Source organism: Ostrinia nubilalis, chromosome Z (assembly GCF_963855985.1).
Source record: "Ostrinia nubilalis chromosome Z, ilOstNubi1.1, whole genome shotgun sequence".
Lineage (NCBI taxonomy): Eukaryota > Metazoa > Arthropoda > Insecta > Lepidoptera > Crambidae > Ostrinia > Ostrinia nubilalis.
In genome coordinates, this window is record NC_087119.1 from 23,176,916 (window position 1) to 23,197,069 (window position 20,154).

Below are 20,154 nucleotides of genomic sequence, written 5' to 3' on the forward strand. Positions count from 1 at the left end.
TATAAAGCCGTCTGGCCAGAGACTGTAGCCCTGCCTGCAGCGAAGAATAAATGACCTGATGACCACAATGCTGATGATGATAATTTATCATAACGCTGTATAAAGGCGGTAAGATATCAATTGGCAAATACGGTGTTTACTTTTATAAATACTTATAGAAAACGGGAAAATGCATATCAGACCAAATATGACTAGGTAGACGGAAAGACGTGTCGAATATTAGTGAATGTCGATATTGCTTTGGATCGCATTACCAGTTTCCAATTTCAATTTATGTGCACATTGAGTCATTTAATAGGTTACCATTCAGTTATAGCTATTAATCCGAGATATACAATCCATTATCTTAGACTTATACGTAACCTATAAAAAGTACACATTTCTAATATTAAGTACACGCACGAAGTTACAATTACGAAGTCCTGAAATAGTAACCGACTTAACCACGAGGCAGTCTTCAAAGGTATGTAAGTACATAAATAATTTTACATTAAAGTACATAATTTCCGTGAGGCGAAGCGAACATAGCTGCGCGGTAACATTTGAATAGTACCTGTGCTAGTTTAGATCTTAGTACACCTTAATTTAAATACATATTCCCCAGAGATGTTCACCGAGAGAGTAAAATGTAAAATCACACGTATACAGGAATGGAAACAGATTGGTTAAAAGTGTTGTAGTTACCACTTGCTCTAGGTTTGCGAGGAGCCGTAGGTGCCGGCCGGCGGTCGGTAGTCTTCAGGCAGAGACATCACTTGCTTTTTGGTGAACGCGTACTTGCGAACCCCTATGTTCTTGAAAGTGTTCTCACGGCGACACCCCTCACTGAAATGACATTAAATTTGACATTTATAAAACTCATATCCTGATACACCGAGCAACTCAGACCACGGCCGCCGTCTGAAAATCAGCGTCATGTGGTATGCACTTGACACATGCTGAGACGGGGACCTTTTTGCTGCTGCAGTGCCGCCTAAGTAACTGTCCTGATTAATTTTAATTTTAATTGTCATTCTTTTGACTGGTTCTGTAATGTTGACCGTTTGTTTTATGTATGTATGTGTATTCATGTGGCAGCAAAATAAACGTTATTCTATTCTATTCTAAATGATACATTTGAATATGACACAAAAAGGCATTTCAAAAATATCGACGTATTTAAGTTTAATAAACTTTATTTTATTGACAAATCCAATTCAAAATATGTATAATAATATAAAAAATAGTTAAGATATGTGATTATAGTATAACAAACAATAGAAATCAATCAACTCGTTAATAAAACTTAAAATGCTAAATTAATTTCGCCAATAACCAAAATTTGGGCCCCAAAAAGTTTATTTTATACTTAGCTAGACAAATCTGTATTTATAAAATTTTCAAATTCAAATAGTTTATTCAGTACATAGGCCCTTTCTAGGGCACTTATACAAAGCGAAAGGTCACTGACTAACTCACTCATCACGAAATCTCAGAAACTACATAAAACACCTACAAACTTGAAAGGCAGGTAAGGCGGATTTTACGAAACTCCACTTCTAAGGGGGCTAAAACGGGGTCCACCCGTACGAAGTCGCGGGCGGCCGCTATTATAGAATAATCCTTTCATTTAAATACTAGCTTTCCGCCCGCGGCTTCACCCGCATGAAATTTAGTTTGTCGCATATCGTCATAAATTGCATATTTGTTAATCTGGGTTATAAACAATAATACTGTAAAGTTTCAACAAAATCCTTTCAGTAGTTTTTGCGTGAAAGAGTAACAAACATCCAGACATCCACACAAACTTTCGCATTTATAATATTAGTAGGATAGGATTTAAAATTTTAAAACACGAAATTTTACCCCAAAACCGAAAAGAAACATCTGAAATGGTCAACGATGTCACACGACTCACCTCCTCATAATGCTGAGCGCCTTTTGCATTTCATGCTCGGCCAAGTGGTACTCGGTGGCTAGTATATGGCACTGTTCCAAAGTCACCGACATGCCAGTCCTGTCCTTGGCGCTCTTGCACGACGTGAAACGTATGCCGTTCATAAGCCGCGTGGCAAGTGCTGCTAACTGGAGGACCTCCACGTTTTTCGGCACTTTCTTGTGCACGGATATCCTAAGATTTTCCATCACTTCCTCTAAGGGTTTCGTCCTTGATGATGCTGAGGACAACACAGACCATCATCAGCATAATAGCAATATTATTATGTAGTTCCGCCCTTTACATAGGTCTCACCCAAATACTGCAATCGTAATTTGATCTTTTTAATCACTTCTCTTGGGCCCAGAACAGACGGTGAAACGCAACTGCAACGAAACTGCAACTGCTAGTTAATTTTGAATTGCATCTAAGTTTCTGCCATAGCGTCCGTTGAGAGACCACACATGACGCAACCAGTTTGAAACTTTCAGTTTCAGTTTCATTCATAAGAATCATCAGAAAGTTGCAGTTTCGTTGCAGTTGCGTTTCACCGTCTGTTCTGGGTCTTAGGGTCGAAAACCAATGAATTTTTTTAACATTAGCCTTATAGAGGGTGGCAGTCTAAAAAATATCAATTTACCCTTATTAGGTAAATATTTTAACAACAAAAATAACACACGCCCTAACATTTTTCGACTATATTACATGTATTGTAAGGATTCCTAGATTTTTTTATACCAAATCATTCTATTAGTTTTACAATGAAAAAACCTAGCTTGTGAAAGAAAGTATCATAATCAAAATCAAAATTATCTTTATTTGTATAGACTAATTAAATTAGTACTTACAAATCGTCAAATTCTCTTAAGGAGCCTATACATGTCTCATTCTTTTTTTGCCCTACCAGCGCTTCGAGACCAACATTTGGCAAGTGCTGAGAAGAAGCGCCGCAACAAACTCAGTCACCACTGTCTGCCGGTTTAACCATGAGGCGAGGCAAGCTGGCTAATTGAGTTCAGTTTGGTTGGAACCCAACAACAAATCGGCTAGAAGGGATAACAGTACTGCTGGTAGTACATACCTCTGGTAGCGGCGAACATTTCCGGGAACAACTTCGCGTGCTTGTGGTAGTACTTGTGCAGGCGGTCCAGGTTATCTCCGTTAGAGTGTTGTTGAGGAGTGGTCTCGCCGAGAGCCTCCGCTAAAGTCGCCTTCTCGTTCACGCCGATGTTGAACAGTACTGCTGTTATCGTGAACGTCAGGTGCTGCAAAGAATAATAGACTGATGGATAAGTCAGAGAATACGGAGATAGTCAATGTTCGTTTCGTTTCGTTTCAGCCAAATGACGTCCACTGCTGGACAAAGGCCTCCCCCAAGGTTTTCCATAATGAACGGTCCTGCGTGATCGAATCAGAAATGAGGAGATCAGCAGGAGAACCAAAGTAACCGACATAGCTCGCAGAATTGCTAAAATCTAGTGGCAGTGGGCAGGGCACATAGCTTGTAGAGACGATGGCCGTTGGGGAAGACGTAGCTTGGGCAGGCCTCCTACTAGGTGGACCGACGATCTGGTAAAGGTGGCGGGAAGTGCCTGGATAGTCAATGTAGCTCAATGAAAACAACTCAACTCCGCCCACTCCATCCAAATCATCACAGAAGTAACTGTAGCACCTCTGATTTTATTACGCAATAATAAATGAGATGAGACATATTATCAGGAATAATATAAGGCCGATTTTCTTAAGGATAACACGATTCAGAAATATAAACGAGACTCATCGGTAAAACGTTGCTTCTAGAGCTACAAATCAAATATAAAAAAATATAATTCACTAGCTTTTGCCCACGGCTTCACCTGCGTTAAATTTCGTTTGTCACATATCGTCATAAATTATAGCCTATAGATATGTTATTCAGTGTTATAAACATAATTGATACAGTGAAGTTTCATCAAAATCCGTTCAGTAGTTTTTGCGTGAAAGAGTAACAAACATCCAGACATCCAACTTTCGCATTTATAAATTAGTAGGATAATAATTAATTTACGAAAATGTTAAAGTCACATACCTCTTTGTTGGTGAACTTCGTGTACAGGGAGTCTGAGATCGGTATGAGGACAGTCAAGGCCCCTCTGGTGCCAGTCACTTGCGGTATCGCCGAATTACTGCAACAAACAACATCATCGAATCAAAATTTAATTCACTGTGGACGGACACATTAACACGCATACTTCGCGTGTATACTGTACACAAATTGAATCTATGACACATTTTTCCATCCCTTTGTGGCACTTAACTCTATGATAGGTACCATAATTTTATTCTCCTTCATCGTCCAACTTGCTTAATGAAGTATCTAAAATGTCATCTCAATCGAAATATGTGAGGTGGAACAAATTCAACTTGTAAGAATTATTTATGCGCAGACAGACCGTCGGCGCCGAGACGCCGCGACAAGCTAAATAAAAGCTTGCATGTAATATTGTGTAAATGACGCGCAAGTCAATCTAAATAAACTATAAATTATTCACAAGTTACGAGTATACCTATCTATAAAATTAGTAATATCACGGAAACCAAATCCCTCTTTCCAGTAAAAAAAAATACTTCAGAATATCGCGGCACCGAAACCCGTAAAATGTTTTACTTTTCTATTACTTTTAAATTACAATATAATTTCAAAAGTGTGACGAGTAATTATAACTTTATTCTACTCGAACATTACACAAATTAAATAAACAAATTACACTAAAATACTACAAAAAAGTGAAATCCCACCAAAAACATTCTGTAAAAAACTAGCCAAGTCTCGATGGAGCTGCTTGCTTATCTCTAAAAAGTGTGACTTGGCCGTTGAAGGGTACACAAGGGTACAAAACTAGGCGCTCCATGACACCATTGCACCAATCTGTCGCCAGAACCGCTACCCATTGACGATGGAAAATTGCCACTTGGAAAACGTTGATTCAATAACCAGTCAATTGTAGGCTTGATAAAGCTGCGTATTTCAATAATACTTATGTATGATTATAATAATTATCTTAATAACGATTGTTCAACGGCCAAGTCACACAACATTAACTGTAATTATAAAGAAATCGCAGTAAGGAACCATAGACTTGGCACGACTTTGTCTAGATTTCATTACTTTTTAGAGATAAACAAAAGCTCCATCGAGACTTGGCTAGTTTTTTACAGAATGTTTTTGGTGGGATTTCAAAAGTGTTAGGAGTAATAAGTTTCCACCGAACGCGATGGAGGACTGTTGTGGACGCCCTCTGCCCCATCTAGGGGATATAAGACTTTAAGTCAAGACGAGTAATAAATTAACAACCAAATGGAAGCAAATATTTGTACATAATATCATGGAAAGTCACTAAACACATGAAATATGGATACAGGCTTCTTCTCTTAGAAAATACCAAAGTTGTTTACCAGCATTCGATATTTTACTCATAATTTTTGTGCACGACGGACGGCCCCGAATAGAAACTTATAGCTGTAAATAATTGTTTCGTTTTTGTTTCATAGTTGTTTCATAGTTATTTCGTTTTATAAAGTTTGTATAGTTTAAATATCGATAACTTCGTAATACAGTCCACTTTCTTGGTTCTCAATTAGTAATGTGTCGAGTCCTTAATTACTGATTAATAGGCGTATGTGGGACGTTGGAGATGTATAAATCATAGTTTATTTTAGAAAACCATAGAAATGTATAATTTGATAGCCCTTTGTTTTATGTATATCGATTAAACCAGTAATTTCGCATAGTTATGTATGTCGAGTCGTATTTATAGTATGTATATTAGATAGATAATTATGTGTAGATCTTTATAGTTATTTACTTTTAATTGGTGATAATCTTAATTAGCCATAAAGGCAATTAATGTAAAATAGTGTGGCCAAATGAGCCTTAATTTTTGTACAAATGCTTTATTAGTAATTAACCCTGTACCTGTGTACCTTTATTTACCTATCGAATAGTAAGAAGTAATTTGTCTGAAAATAAATAACATAGATTCCAAAGAATAGTGGAAGAGCTAATTAGAATCCGATAAGAATTAGGTCAAGGTCATAGTTAAAAAATAGGTCACCGAATAGATAAAAAACAGGCTCTCTATACGGTATTGCCGCCCAGGGGGGGTCTAAATTAGAAAGAGAGGGCAATAGATTTGCTGTTTCATTAGAGCGAGAGGCAACGAGGTTTTCTCACTCTAATGAAAGTAAATAAATATCGGGGTGCCATCCGGACCCAGTCAGTTCCGCGTTTTCTCCTCAACAAGCTACAACACCAAGCTCTCGCCACTGCTCCGAGGAACCGGTCACAGTCTCAACCACAACCGAGTTATTATTTCTGCGCTCCCCGCCCCCTTCGTCTCGCTCTCCCGCTCGCGCTGCACCCCGCATCGCGCCGTGTCGGCGTACGGTATTCAGGGTCCGCACAGGGTTGCTACCCCATACCGTCCGGCACATTGGTCCATTCGGAGCCGGATTGGACACTTCGGCAGCAAAAGCGAGTGGGAAATTTCATCGGCTTCATAACCGGAAGCAAGGGGAGCGTAGCAAAATGCCGGTGACTCGGAGTAGAGGCAGACCCGCGGAGCCGATCGAGGCACAGGAGCGCCCTGAGGAGAGCGCTCCCGCGACCGCGTCACAGTCAGTGGCGGCCCCGAGGCCGTCAGCGCCGGAACCGGTGCGGCATATCGAGCCGCCCGGCTCCCCGTCGGAGGCGCCACCACCACCGCCACCACCGTCGTCGCAACAGCAGCACGACGACGCAGCAAGAGCGTCGTCGACGAAATCGGACCGTGCGCGAAGGATCGCGCGCGCCAAACAGAAGATAGCCAGACTCAAGCTGGAGCTGGAAGAGGCCAGGCTTGCCGTCCTGGAGGAGGACAGCCAGGACGGCGAGTCGGTCGCATCGGGTGAATCGCTGGGCCAGGCGCGAGTGGCCGAGTGGCTGAATACAGTGCCGCCGCCACCGCCCGCCGCGCCGCTCAGTGCACCGCAACAGTCTACAGGCGTAGCACCGCCGCCCGGCGTGCCACATGCACCGCCGCCCGGCGTGTCACACGCACCACCGCCGCCACCCGGCGCGCCACACGCGCTGCCGACCGGCGTATCGATCGCACAGCAGCTCGCCGCGCCGCTATCGGGCGTGGCGCCGCCGCACAGCGTACAGTTGAAGCAATCGTCGTCATCGAAGCCGCCGCCAGCAGCAACGGGGTATCATCGGTCCGAGGGACAATTCGACCTTAACCAGCTGGCGGCCGCCATCGCGCAGGCCGCGCGCCCACATGGGGCCACGCCGCGATTCATCGGAGAACTGATGCCCTTCGGGGGCTCGCATCTCGACTGGCTCGCCTTCAGAGCGGGCTATCAAGAAACAGAGAGATACTTCACAGAAATCGAGAATACAGCCCGCCTGCGACGGGCTTTGAAAGGAAAAGCCAAGGAAGCGGTTAGCAGTTTACTCATAGTAAACACTAGCCCGGCGGAAATAATCGGCGAACTCGAGACAAGATTCGGCAGACCGGAGACGATTGCGCTCGCCGAGATCGAACGACTTCGCAACGTACAGAAGCCTACAGATGCGCCACGGGACATAATACAGTTCGCGAGTCGAATAAAGAACAGCGTCGCTACACTCCGCGCACTCCAGCAGCCGCAGTACATGTACAATCCGGAAGTGGTCAAGCAAGTGACAGAGAAGCTGACGCCGTCGCTGCGGTACCGGTGGTTCGACTTCAGCCGGGACCAGCCGCCAGAGGAGCCGGACCTCGTGCGCCTTCACCGCTTCGTGACCAGGGAGGCGGAGGCGTGCGGGAAGTACGCAGACCCCGAGCTCGTCGGCGGCGCCGAGGAGCAGCAGCAGCGCGCGGCGCCACGCAACCGGCCGCAGCGCGCCTACAACAGTCGGAGTGACAGCGAAAAGTGCGACAACAGAAGCGAAAAGTGTCCAGTGTGCAGTTTACCGAACCATAGCGCCGACAAGTGTAGAAAATTTGTGCGTGCGAACAACAGTGAACGATGGAGCATAGCGAAAGCGGATCGACTATGTTTCCGTTGCCTGAACCCCAGGAGAGGGGGGCATAAGTGTGAAGACCGTCAGTGTGGAGAGGACGGCTGTGAGAGGACCCACCACCCATTACTGCACTTCAAGAGACCCGAAGTGCCAGCCAACCGGAGTGAAACAGTGACAGCAGCAAATTCATCTGGAAAGTCAACCGTAAGTTTCCTCAAAATTCTACCAGTGACAGTGGTGGGCCCCAAGGCCAATATAGACACATTCGCACTCTTAGACGACGGCTCTACAGTCACACTCGTAGACGAAGACCTGGCTAAGCGCGCGGGCGCTACAGGACCCATAGACCCATTGAGCATAGAAGCTATAGCGGGGGCCCGCGTCACGCGTACCGACTCGCGACGAGTGAAACTTGTGCTACGAGGGCAGGACGAAGAGCACTCCCTGCGAGGCCGCACTATCAAGAACTTACGACTGGCGGCCCAGCACATTGACCGAGACTTGTCAAAATATCAACATCTTCAAGATATCGAAACGCGAGTGCGGTATGCGGAGGCGCGGCCCACTATCCTGATCGGGCAGGACAATTGGGAACTCCTACTGGCCAACGAGGTACGACGTGGCGCCGCAACAGAACCGGTGGCGTCCCGCACACCCCTGGGGTGGGTGCTCCACGGCTCAAGCAGCCGGAGCCTGGGGCACACAGTCCACCACGTATACAGGCTCAATGAAGAGAGCGACAATAGAATAGAAGAAATGATCAAGAAGCATTTCGCAATCGAATCGTTGGGCGTGACGCCCAAGAAAACGCGCGCCGACCCCGAAGAGCGGGCGCTTCGCATCCTGGAGAGTGAAACCATCAAGCTGCCGACAGCGGGCTACGAAACGGGCCTACTTTGGGCCACCGACCACCCCGAGCTGCCCAACAATTACGACCAAGCCTTGACGCGCCTACACAGCACAGAGCGCAAGCTGGACAAGCAGCCGGAGCTCGGGGCGGCGTACGAGCGGCAGATGACACAGCTGATAGAAAAAGGATACGCAGAGGAAGCCGCCACCGCACCATCGACCACCGGGCGCATCTGGTACCTGCCTCACTTCCCGGTGCTCCATCCAGCCAAGCCCGGGAAGGTGAGGCCAGTCTTCGACGCCGCCGCTCGCACGAAGGGTACGTGCCTGAACGACCACCTGCTGTCGGGTCCGGACCTCCTGCAGTCGCTGCCGGGGGTGCTGATGCGCTTTCGCCAGCACGCCGTCGCCGTCGCCGCGGACATACAAGAGATGTTCCTGCGAATACAAGTTCACGAGAAAGATAGAGATGCGCTGCGCTTCTTGTGGCGCTCACACCGGCGGGAGGGACCGCCCACAGAGTACCGGATGAAGTCGGTCATCTTCGGAGCAGCCTGCTCACCGTGCACGGCGTTGTTTGTCAAGAATCACAACGCCGAGCGTCATCGGGCCGACCATCCGGACGCAGCCGAAGCCATCGTGCGTCATCACTACATGGATGATTATCTCCAGAGTTTTGAAACAGTTGAAGAAGCAGTTAGAGTGAGCACCGACGTGCGCACAGTGCACGCGGATGCCAATTTTCATTTGACCAAGTGGGCCTCGAATCGCTCCGAAATACTAGAAGTCCATCGGGCGGAAGCTGCCGCCACTCGGGACGTCACACTTGAAGACATCGAAGAGAAGGTCCTGGGCCTCACCTGGAGGCCGACCTGCGACACTTTGGGATTTAATCTGAACTTCGCCCGGGTGCCTGACGTCGACAGCGGGCAAACTCCGACGAAGAGGGAGGCTCTGCGGACAGTGATGTCACTGTTCGACCCGCTGGGCCTCGCCTCCCCCATCACCATCGTAGCGAAACAGCTGCTACAAGAGGCGTGGCGCGTAGGCGTCGATTGGGACGTCCGCCTACCACCGCCGCTGTCGACGGGCTGGAGTGAGTGGGTGCGGCAGCTGGCCGCGCTCCGAGACGTCAACCTGCCAAGATGTCACCCTGGCTACAGCCGGGCGACCCGACGCGAGCTGCACACCTTCGTGGACGCCAGCGAGAAGGCCTACGCCGCTGCTGTCTACTGGCGCACTGAAGACGAAGACGGTAGAGTGCACGTGACGCTTGCCGCCGCCAGGGCGCGCGTGGCGCCCCTCAAGCTGACGTCCATCCCAAGGCTCGAGCTGCAGGCCGCCGTGCTGGGCTGCCGCCTGGCCCGCACCGCCGCCGACGAATACCAGCTGAAAGCAGACAGAAGAGTCTTTTGGAGCGACTCGAAAACCGTACTCGCGTGGCTGAGGGCGGGACCCCGCTCTTTCAAGCCTTTCGTCGCACACAGAGTGGCAGAAATAGAGGAAGACACACAGGCGAAGGAGTGGCGGTGGGTGCCGACCCAACAGAATGTGGCTGACGACGCCACCAGAGGAGCGCCGGTCAACTTTACGCAGCATCATCGGTGGTTCACGGGACCGAAGTTCCTGTATGAGCCTGCTGACAGCTGGCCGGCCGAGAAAATAGAACAGGCGGCCCCAACCGGAGAAGAGAGGACCCACTCCGTCGCATCAAGCATCGTCGAGCCCAGAGTCTCCGATGCATTACCGTCACCACACAGATTCTCGTCGTGGCTGCGCCTGATACGCGCCACGGCGAGAGTCCTCCAGGCGATACACCGCTTCCGTGCCCCGCTGCGCCGGGCGCGCCCGCAGAGCGCCAACGTCAACAGTTACAAGCGGACAACTCGAAACACCGAAGCCGACCCGACGTGGCGCCGTGTCGCCAAGCCGACCGCGCCGCCCGCGCCGCGCCGAGCCGTCCTTACAGAAGACGTCATACCGCCGTTGGCCGCCGAGCACATCGTGTGGGCGGAAGAGCTGTGGGTGCGCGCCGTGCAGCAGGAAGCGTTCGGCGCCGAATTAGAAGCTTTAAAGAAGACAGAAGCAGTGTCCAATGACAGCCGGCTGCGCTCACTCGCGCTGGCCTTCGATCCGTGCGAGCCGGTGATTAAGCTGAAATCAAGAATCACGGCCGCAGAAAACATCGCTGAAGAACAGAAGCATCCGATTGTGCTGGATGGAAACCACCAGTACACCAAACTTTACGTGGCATGGACGCACCAGAAATTACACCATGGCGGCGTGGAGACAGTCCTGAACGAGATCCGACAACGCTTCTGGGTGATCCGAGCTCGTCCCATCGTGCGCAGCGTGATCAAAAGTTGTCAGCAGTGCAGAATTCGGCGCGCGGTGGCCGCAGTACCACCGACAGGCGACCACCCGACGGGACGCCTCGCTCACCATCAGCGGCCCTTCACCTACACCGGCCTCGATTATTTCGGGCCGCTCTCAGTCACCGTGGGCCGACAACACCAGAAGCGGTATGTGGCGCTGTTCACATGCCTCACCACCCGGGCCGTTCACCTGGAGGTCGCGGCCTCACTCTCCACCGACTCCGCCGTCCTCGCGCTGCGCCGCATGATGGCGCGCCGAGGGCAACCATCAGAGATCTGGTCGGACAACGGCACCAACCTGCGTGGTGCCGACGTCGAGCTCCAGCGGGCCGCCCTCCAGGCGAGCCGGCAGGAGGCCGCCAACCACCTCATCAGATGGCGCTACATACCGCCGAGCGCACCGTTCATGGGCGGGGCGTGGGAACGCCTCGTCCGGTCCGTCAAGGACGCCCTCAGTACCGTCCTACGCGAGCGTCACCCCCACGAAGAGACGCTCGCCACTCTGCTTTGCGAGGCAGAATACACAGTCAACAGCAGACCACTGACCCACGTGTCAGTGGACCCCGACGACGCCGAAGCCTTGACCCCCAACCACTTCCTACTCGGGGGGTCGGGCCGCATCCAACAGCCGGGGACGTTCACCGAAGCAGACGTCGCCAGCCGCCACCACTGGAGGCGAGCTCAGCGGCTAGCCGACGAGTTCTGGGACCGCTGGGTCCGAGAGTACCTGCCGGAGCTCCAACACCGGCGGGAGCCGCACGGGAGCGGAGCACCGCTCAACATCGGCGACCTCGTGCTCATCGCCGACTCCAACCTGCCACGCAACGTGTGGCCCCGGGGGCGCGTCGTCCAAGTCTACCCTGGGCGCGATGGCATCGTGCGCGCCGCCGACGTCGCCACCCGCACCGGAGTCCTGCGCCGCCCCACCAAGAAGCTCGTCGTGCTGCCCACATCGACCGTCGTGACACCGAGTGAGGTGTAGCGCCGAGTCAACCAGCGCTACACGGCGGGAGAATGTGCACGACGGACGGCCCCGAATAGAAACTTATAGCTGTAAATAATTGTTTCGTTTTTGTTTCATAGTTGTTTCATAGTTATTTCGTTTTATAAAGTTTGTATAGTTTAAATATCGATAACTTCGTAATACAGTCCACTTTCTTGGTTCTCAATTAGTAATGTGTCGAGTCCTTAATTACTGATTAATAGGCGTATGTGGGACGTTGGAGATGTATAAATCATAGTTTATTTTAGAAAACCATAGAAATGTATAATTTGATAGCCCTTTGTTTTATGTATATCGATTAAACCAGTAATTTCGCATAGTTATGTATGTCGAGTCGTATTTATAGTATGTATATTAGATAGATAATTATGTGTAGATCTTTATAGTTATTTACTTTTAATTGGTGATAATCTTAATTAGCCATAAAGGCAATTAATGTAAAATAGTGTGGCCAAATGAGCCTTAATTTTTGTACAAATGCTTTATTAGTAATTAACCCTGTACCTGTGTACCTTTATTTACCTATCGAATAGTAAGAAGTAATTTGTCTGAAAATAAATAACATAGATTCCAAAGAATAGTGGAAGAGCTAATTAGAATCCGATAAGAATTAGGTCAAGGTCATAGTTAAAAAATAGGTCACCGAATAGATAAAAAACAGGCTCTCTATACGGTATTGCCGCCCAGGGGGGGTCTAAATTAGAAAGAGAGGGCAATAGATTTGCTGTTTCATTAGAGCGAGAGGCAACGAGGTTTTCTCACTCTAATGAAAGTAAATAAATATCGGGGTGCCATCCGGACCCAGTCAGTTCCGCGTTTTCTCCTCAACAAGCTACAACACCAAGCTCTCGCCACTGCTCCGAGGAACCGGTCACAGTCTCAACCACAACCGAGTTATTATTTCTGCGCTCCCCGCCCCCTTCGTCTCGCTCTCCCGCTCGCGCTGCACCCCGCATCGCGCCGTGTCGGCGTACGGTATTCAGGGTCCGCACAGGGTTGCTACCCCATACCGTCCGGCACAATTTTAATAAATCTGTGTGGGAAGATGCTAGTCTTCGTTAACCCATCACTAACATCGCAGGGTATATTTTTACCTCTAGTGCAAAAAACATCAAATCAGATTTATCCACAATAAAAGCAAGTTTCCGTAGTAAAAAACCGTATTACTTCTCGTGTTAATTATGATCAATGCACAATACAATGGACTTTGTTGTAAAAAGTTATTTTTCAAAAACATTTTACTGCAAATCACGGGTTATAAAATATTTTAGAAAGGAACTCGAGATTTAAATCATGCAAGATATTTAGTCTAATTTAACTGTCGAAATTATAGATAAAACGAAATATTTACCCCGTAATATTAATGGTATACCAAAAAGTAACAACGGTAGTTCAGGGTTTTCAGTAATTATCTATTCAAGTGAGAAATTCACATGTGATCATGTTAGACGTGCCACACGTCACTGGACCGCTTTTAGGTCGAAATTTTAATATTCATGAGATAAAACCGTATAAAAGGGAACAAATTTTCAGTACAGGTACACTCAAGTTGAATCCTTCGGAGCAACCAGTAACCAAGTACCCATCAAGAAATATCAGTAGCAGTAACCATGAAGAATCAAGTGCTTATCCTGCTGATCGCGCTCAGTTTCATCGCCGCGGGATTTGGGCAGTCCCAGAGCCAGTTCTTCTGCGGGAGACGGTTGGCCAACACCCTGGCGAACCTCTGCCCCGCCACTGGCATCGACAAGCGTGGCGGTATGAATTCTATCGAGAACTTCGGCTACGCCTGGCCCTGGCTCATGCCCAGAGCTAAGGCGCTGCAGGGCCGCGCCAAGAGAGACGGCGTGGTCTCCGAGTGCTGCGAGAAGCCCTGCACCATCAACGAACTGATGTCCTACTGCTAGTAATGCGACTCAACTATCAGAAACGTGAACGCCTCCTGCATTTTGTACTGAATTTTATAACCCCACGGCAATTATTAAAACTTTACCATTGTAAACGGTGATCTGCTTATAATAAACATATTTTGTATTATGAATCGTTTGTTTTTATATTATTTCACTATGTATTGAAATAGGTACGGACAGGTAGTACTCTGAAGGCCTAAAGATGAATTTATAGGTAAAACCGCTAAGGCTAGGGAATTTCAAGTTTAAGTTGGGCTTTCTGTAAAGATTCTTAGCTACACCTAACAGAAATATACACGCATCTGAAGTATACGTAGTTTGAGTTTGAATTTTGCACCAAATCGAATGTATGGCTTTACAAAAAACAAGAAGACAAGACGAGACTCCCCGCAGAATACAGACTTTTTGTCGGCCGATAGTTAAGTCAGACACTTGGATGAACTGAGTATGACTGTGCGCACACTACAGCGCTGTTACAGGCAGATTCCTCGTACAAATTACAGCCAACCAAACTATCAGCCAACAGAAAATCGATATTCTACGGGGACTCTAAGGCCTAGAACACACGGTGAAACGCAATTGCAATGAAACTGCAACTTCTAGTTACTTTTGAGCCACACACGACGCGACCATTTCAAACCGGTTTCAAACTGGTCGCGTTCTGTGTGGTCTCTCAACGGAATCTATGGCAGAAACTTAGATGCAACTCAAAAGTAACTATAAGTTGCAGTTTCGTTGCAATTGCGTTTCACCGTGTGTTCCGGGTCTTAATGTATTAAAGTAACCTACCTGTGAGCGACTTTGGTCAGCGTAAACACGACTGTCTGCAAGTCTTCGACCGCCACGACCATGTCTCCCCACATTGCCTTCTCGGTGGAGTATAGACTCAGCAGGCCTTCGAAAGCGCACAGCGGTCCTAGCCCGCTGGACAGCAGCTTTACAACCACATCGGCGGGTACTGAGCAGAACCAACACAGGAGGCCGGTGCACACCGCAGTAAGCTGAAAATTAAAACAATATTACAATTTGTTATTACATTACTAATAGTCCCGTTACCCTCTAGTGGTAAACTAAATATTAAGCTTGTGTTACGAGCGGGTTCACCACATTAGTCAAGCGGCGCGGCGAGGATCGAACCCGTTTCTCCAACTTGACACAGACAAAATTGTGCTATTGTCACTTTACATGGATCTACAAAAGTTTCTCCAGTATTCTGACACACATGAAAGTATTATACTTTATTCAGACATAACTTTTTTATATTATGAGCAATACAGAACGATCGATTTGATTAGGAAAGAAAATTATTAGTACTTACAGCTTGCGAGAAGCACGTATCCCGCCTGGTCTGTAAGGCTGCGTGTTCACGCGCAAAGTGCGGCGCTTCGAAGCGCAGGCGCAGCGCGGCGTGCGACACGCGCAACCACCGCGAGACGGCGTCTGCGGATGAGCGCAGCGAGTCTGTACACCGCTTTATACCGTCCAGCTCTTCGTCGGTTATGGACCCTGGAAATTGGGGATACTTGTAAGAGTAAGCGCACACCGTTGATTTTTCGTCGGCCGATAGTTTAGTCGGGCAGTTGATCAGTATGGGCATGTATGGGAGTGCGCACACTACGCCGATTCGATATCAACGATGTGCGCCTACTCTTACAATTCACAAATTAGTTGGGCTAAGTATTATGTAGGTAGGTAATTTGTTAGGTAAGTTTTTAAGTAGCTCTAAGTTTTTAAGAAAAAATACAATTTTTAAGATACAGTGGCATTTATTTATTTTTTGACAATATTTTGGTACATACCGCTGCTACTCTCGACGCGTTGCGTCAATGCCTCCACCAAAGTGGCCAGGCTCTGTTCCACGCTCGTCCCGACTCCTTTCAAGTAGGCCAGGTTGGTTTCCCTCGCGGCCGGGTCGGGTTGGCACGCGCCGCCTAACGTCACAGATTCTCGTCGAGGGATCGAGTTCTGAAATGAAAAGGATCATTGAAGCACTGCCTATAATGTAGCTTAGAAACGAAATATAATCGTAATTTGCGCAATATACATTTTGCAACGTAGCATCAGTTAAGGGTTCTTACACACGAACAGCATTTTGCTGTCGACGCATGTAACTGCAGTCGACGTCAGAAGGCGACGGCTAGCTGTCGACATGCCGCCGCCGTGCTGTCGACGCGTTCGCGGCTGCCGCAGGCAGGTGGCGACAGCTAGCCGCCTCCGCCATTTTGAAGGTCAACTGTCAGTAGTCCAGGAGCTTACACGCACACCTAATGAGTTCCGAACAAATTGATTCGGAATTGTTAAAAAATTAGTGCTGTCAAAAACAATGAAATAATATGGAACTCGAATTTAGAAGGCTACCATAATAAAACATTAAAAAATAGAGCATGGGCGTCAGTGTGTGTAGTCTCGTTCTCTATTCAATAACATTTCTTAAACCCACAATGACCGGTTCTTTCTCTTTCGTCGACGACGTGTCGACAGCTTGCTGCGACGATCGTGTCGGCGTACGTCTTTGTACAGGAGCCAGTTGAATGAAAATGGATTTCATTGAAGAAACACTGTTGTTGCTTTTACTCCGTCGTCGTCGACGAAAGAGAAAGAACCGGTCATTGTGGGTTTAAGAAATGTTATTGAATAGAGAACGAGACTACACAAACCGACGCCCATGCTCTATTTTTTAATGTTTTATTATGGTAGCCTTCTAAATTCGAGTTCCTTTATTTCATTGTTTTTGACAGCACTAATTTTTTAGCAATTCCGAATCAATTTGTTCGGAAATCATTTAGGTGTGCGTGTAAGCTCCTGGACTACTGACAGTTGACCTTCAAAATGGCGGAGGCGGCTAGCTGTCGCCACCTGCCGGCGGCAGCCGCGAACGCGTCGACAGCACGGCGGCGGCATGTCGACAGCTAGCCGTCGCCTTCTGACGTCAACTGCAGTTACATGCGTCGACAGCAAATTGCTGTTCGTGTGTAAGAACCCTTAGAGCTCTTACACACGAGCAGCATATTGACGACAGCAAAGGCGACCGCAGTCGCCGTCACTTGTAGGCAGCTAGCCGTCGACGTGCCCGCAGCAAGCTGTCGACACGTCGACGTCTGCCGTCGACGAGTCGACAGCTTGCTGCGAAGACCGTGTCGGCGTACGTCTTTGTACAGGAGCCAGCCAGTTGAAAATGGATTTCATTGAAGAAACACTGTTGTTGCATTTACTCCGTCGTCGTCGACGAAAGAGAAAGAACCGGTCATTGTGGGTTTAAGAAATGTTATTGAATAGAGAACGAGACTACACACACCGACGCCCATGCTCTATTTTTTAATGTTTTATTATGGTAGCCTTCTAAATTCGAGTTCCATATTATTTCATTGTTTTTGACAGCACTAATTTTTTAGCAATTCCGAATCAATTTGTTCGGAACTCATTAGGTGTGCGTGTAAGCTCCTGGACTACTGACAGTTGACCTTCAAAATGGCGGAGGCGGCTAGCTGTCGCCACCTGCCGGCGGCAGCCGCGAACGCGTCGACAGCATGTCGGCAGCATGTCGACAGCTAGCCGTCGCCTTCTGACGTCGACTGCAGTTACATGCGTCGACAGCAAAATGCTGTTCGTGTGTAAGAACCCTTAAAGGTCAAGATGGACTGCGGACCGCAAACTGCAAGCCACCACGGTTTCTATGATATTGCCTATATGAAATGCGATCGTCTGCGGTTACAATCTGCAGCCCATCTTGGACTTACACCTTTACAATTCAAACAGTGACCATGTCGTTTAACCAAGCAAATCAACCGTATCAAAAAATACTTATTTAGGAGCATTGGCTTTACATAATTATTTAGTTCGCGAGCGTTTGTCAGTTTATCACATTCGAATCCTATAAGGAGTCACAATCTGTTCGATTCGATGCAGCCTATGCAAATAAACCTTAGGATCTAGTTTAACAGTACTTATTATTATTCTGTGGTTTAACTCGCATATCGAATGCTGGCAAAGCGAATGCTTGCTACAATAACTTTAAATCTTGGTAACACATAGCTGTGGTGGGAACGAACTCCTGCGTACGAATAGATTAACCTTATAATCAAAAGGGACAGCGGTTCTATCACAAGTAAAGACGGCGCATGCGCCTAATAGCAAAGTTTGAGATCAGAGAAAAAAATACGGATGTCTCAATTATGTGAATTCGTCAACGCGGCAGTGCATAAACTATTTAAAAAAAGCAAAATATATAAATAAAAATCTGCTTGGCACACAAATTTACCAAAGAGCTGTTACAGTGATTAATGATAATTAAAACAGTAATTGCGAAATTAGAAATCTACATACTTTATAATCATGCCAAATTCGCCTTACGACAGTTTTGCCAATAAAAAATAAGTAGTCGCGCAAAAAATACATTTAGTAAAAACAAAGGCAAAAGAAAAGCTTGGCCAATAAATTCTAAACAAAAAACGCAAAACATAACTATAGCAGTCTTGTATTGTTTCCAGTACTTGTATATTTTTAGCGTGATGTCATGGTAGTAGATTTTTATTCGCTTTAGGCATATTAATACACTTAAAAAACCAGGGCAGTCAATCTTCAGACCTAAGCGAGCCCACCACTAATTCGTGTATATCCAAGATAGTGAAAAATTAAGTCTAAATATTGAACTTCTTTATTATAAAATGTTTAATGCAGTGAAAAACATGACAAACGCCAGCAGGATAAACTTATCATTCAACAATCGACCTACTTGCTTGGACAAGGCCACAATCATAAAAAATAATCATAAAAACTGTTAATTATGAGTAAACAATGTCTAAATCGCACAGCTAATGCAAACGCGTATCATATAACAACTAATGGACATTTATCAACACACATCGCCAGCATAGAACAGGTGTTATTACAAGATTTATATATTAAAGAGTCTTAAAGACTAACAATCTCACCTTCCTCTTATCATTCCCACTGAGACTCTCCATGAGACATCTGTACGAGACTTGTTCCAAAGACGCGGAGCACTTGAAGTCATTCCTCAAACTGCCATGTCTGGTCTTATTCGACTCGAAAGACAAACTCTGGGTTTCGTTCAGTCTGGGGCGAGACCGGACCGATCTGAACGAATGGTGCCAACTGCTCCGCTCCTCTCTTTCACTCTTGAAGTAGTCATTGTGAAATTGTAGTTCGGTGCCTTCAGATATTTTGTCCCGATTCTTGGGGCAAATGTTTGGCACGCTGGACGTCAAAGTTGGGAGGTCTAAGGTGGGCGAAGTCTCCTTGGAGCTGGAGCTTGAAGATGCGTCGAATGTGTCGCAATCGGAGCTCATCGCGTCGAAAATCGTCAGTTGTTCAGTCAAACGCATCATAGTTGATATGGTCTGGAAATAAAGAGAGGTTCTATTATGAAACTAGAATGAGGTATTTTAGAACGCATTCTCCAAATGCATATTGAATTTTTATATTCACTTAAGAATATACATAGTATTGATTCTTACCTGGCTATCAGGCTCTTCGTTTGTGTTGTTCTTGGGCCATCCAATATACGACAACGATTCTTCCACGACGTTGGCGTCCCACAGGGCTAGTAGGCTTTTCACCTTACATTTTATAGCTGGAAACAAATTCATAATAGGTTATTATTGAGGTATGACGTCACAAAAACTTACCTATTGACTCAGTTGTGCTCTAGACCTGTTATAGATTAACAATCAGTTTATCCACCTACCCTCAATGAGAGCGAGTACGTCAGCGCCCTGGTTGGCCTGCAGAAGCATCAGGCCTCGGTCCATGTCGTGTAATACCTCCTCGCGCAGGCGCGCGACCGCCATCACGTTGTCGTACTCAGCTTGGATCTTGTTGGTCGCAGAATTCAGTTCAGCCTTCGAACTGTTCACGTCTTTCACTTGTTGAACTAGCCTGAAGAGAACACAATGCCCGTTTTCACCATCAATCCCTAATTTTTAAGTGACCCCTATTTTGTAGGAAAACAAAATTCCTGTTATGTGTTACCAAAATAGGGGTCACTTAAAAATTAGGGATTGATGGTGAAAACGGGCATAAGACGATTTTTACAGCCAGACACCGACTATACCTTC

The 20,154-nt window shown here is 47.0% G+C and overlaps 2 protein-coding genes and 1 long non-coding RNA gene across 3 annotated transcripts in view; 2 read left to right on the top strand and 1 right to left on the bottom strand.

The window, feature by feature from the left end:
* Window positions 1-20,154, top strand: part of LOC135086721 (uncharacterized) — a 227,931-nt gene that overhangs the window by 99,799 nt on the left and 107,978 nt on the right. The gene's annotated exons all lie outside the window — the stretch shown is intronic.
* Window positions 389-20,154, bottom strand: part of LOC135087073 (inositol polyphosphate-4-phosphatase type I A-like) — a 29,776-nt gene continuing 10,010 nt past the window's right edge. The window contains exons 9-18 of the mRNA XM_063981917.1: window positions 19,785-19,975; window positions 19,555-19,670; window positions 19,009-19,437; window positions 15,877-16,042; window positions 15,396-15,583; window positions 14,867-15,078; window positions 3,984-4,080; window positions 2,997-3,180; window positions 1,898-2,156; window positions 389-825 (exon numbers count right to left, since the gene is read on the bottom strand). Of these exons, the coding sequence (XP_063837987.1) occupies window positions 693-825; window positions 1,898-2,156; window positions 2,997-3,180; window positions 3,984-4,080; window positions 14,867-15,078; window positions 15,396-15,583; window positions 15,877-16,042; window positions 19,009-19,437; window positions 19,555-19,670; window positions 19,785-19,975 (1,975 nt within the window). The 3' untranslated portion in view covers window positions 389-692. The remainder of the gene's footprint in view (window positions 826-1,897; window positions 2,157-2,996; window positions 3,181-3,983; window positions 4,081-14,866; window positions 15,079-15,395; window positions 15,584-15,876; window positions 16,043-19,008; window positions 19,438-19,554; window positions 19,671-19,784; window positions 19,976-20,154) is intronic.
* Window positions 13,727-14,208, top strand: LOC135087074 (bombyxin A-1 homolog). The gene has a single exon (XM_063981918.1). The coding sequence runs from the start codon at window positions 13,778-13,780 to the stop codon at window positions 14,072-14,074; it is 297 nt and encodes a 98-aa protein (XP_063837988.1). The 5' UTR covers window positions 13,727-13,777; the 3' UTR covers window positions 14,075-14,208.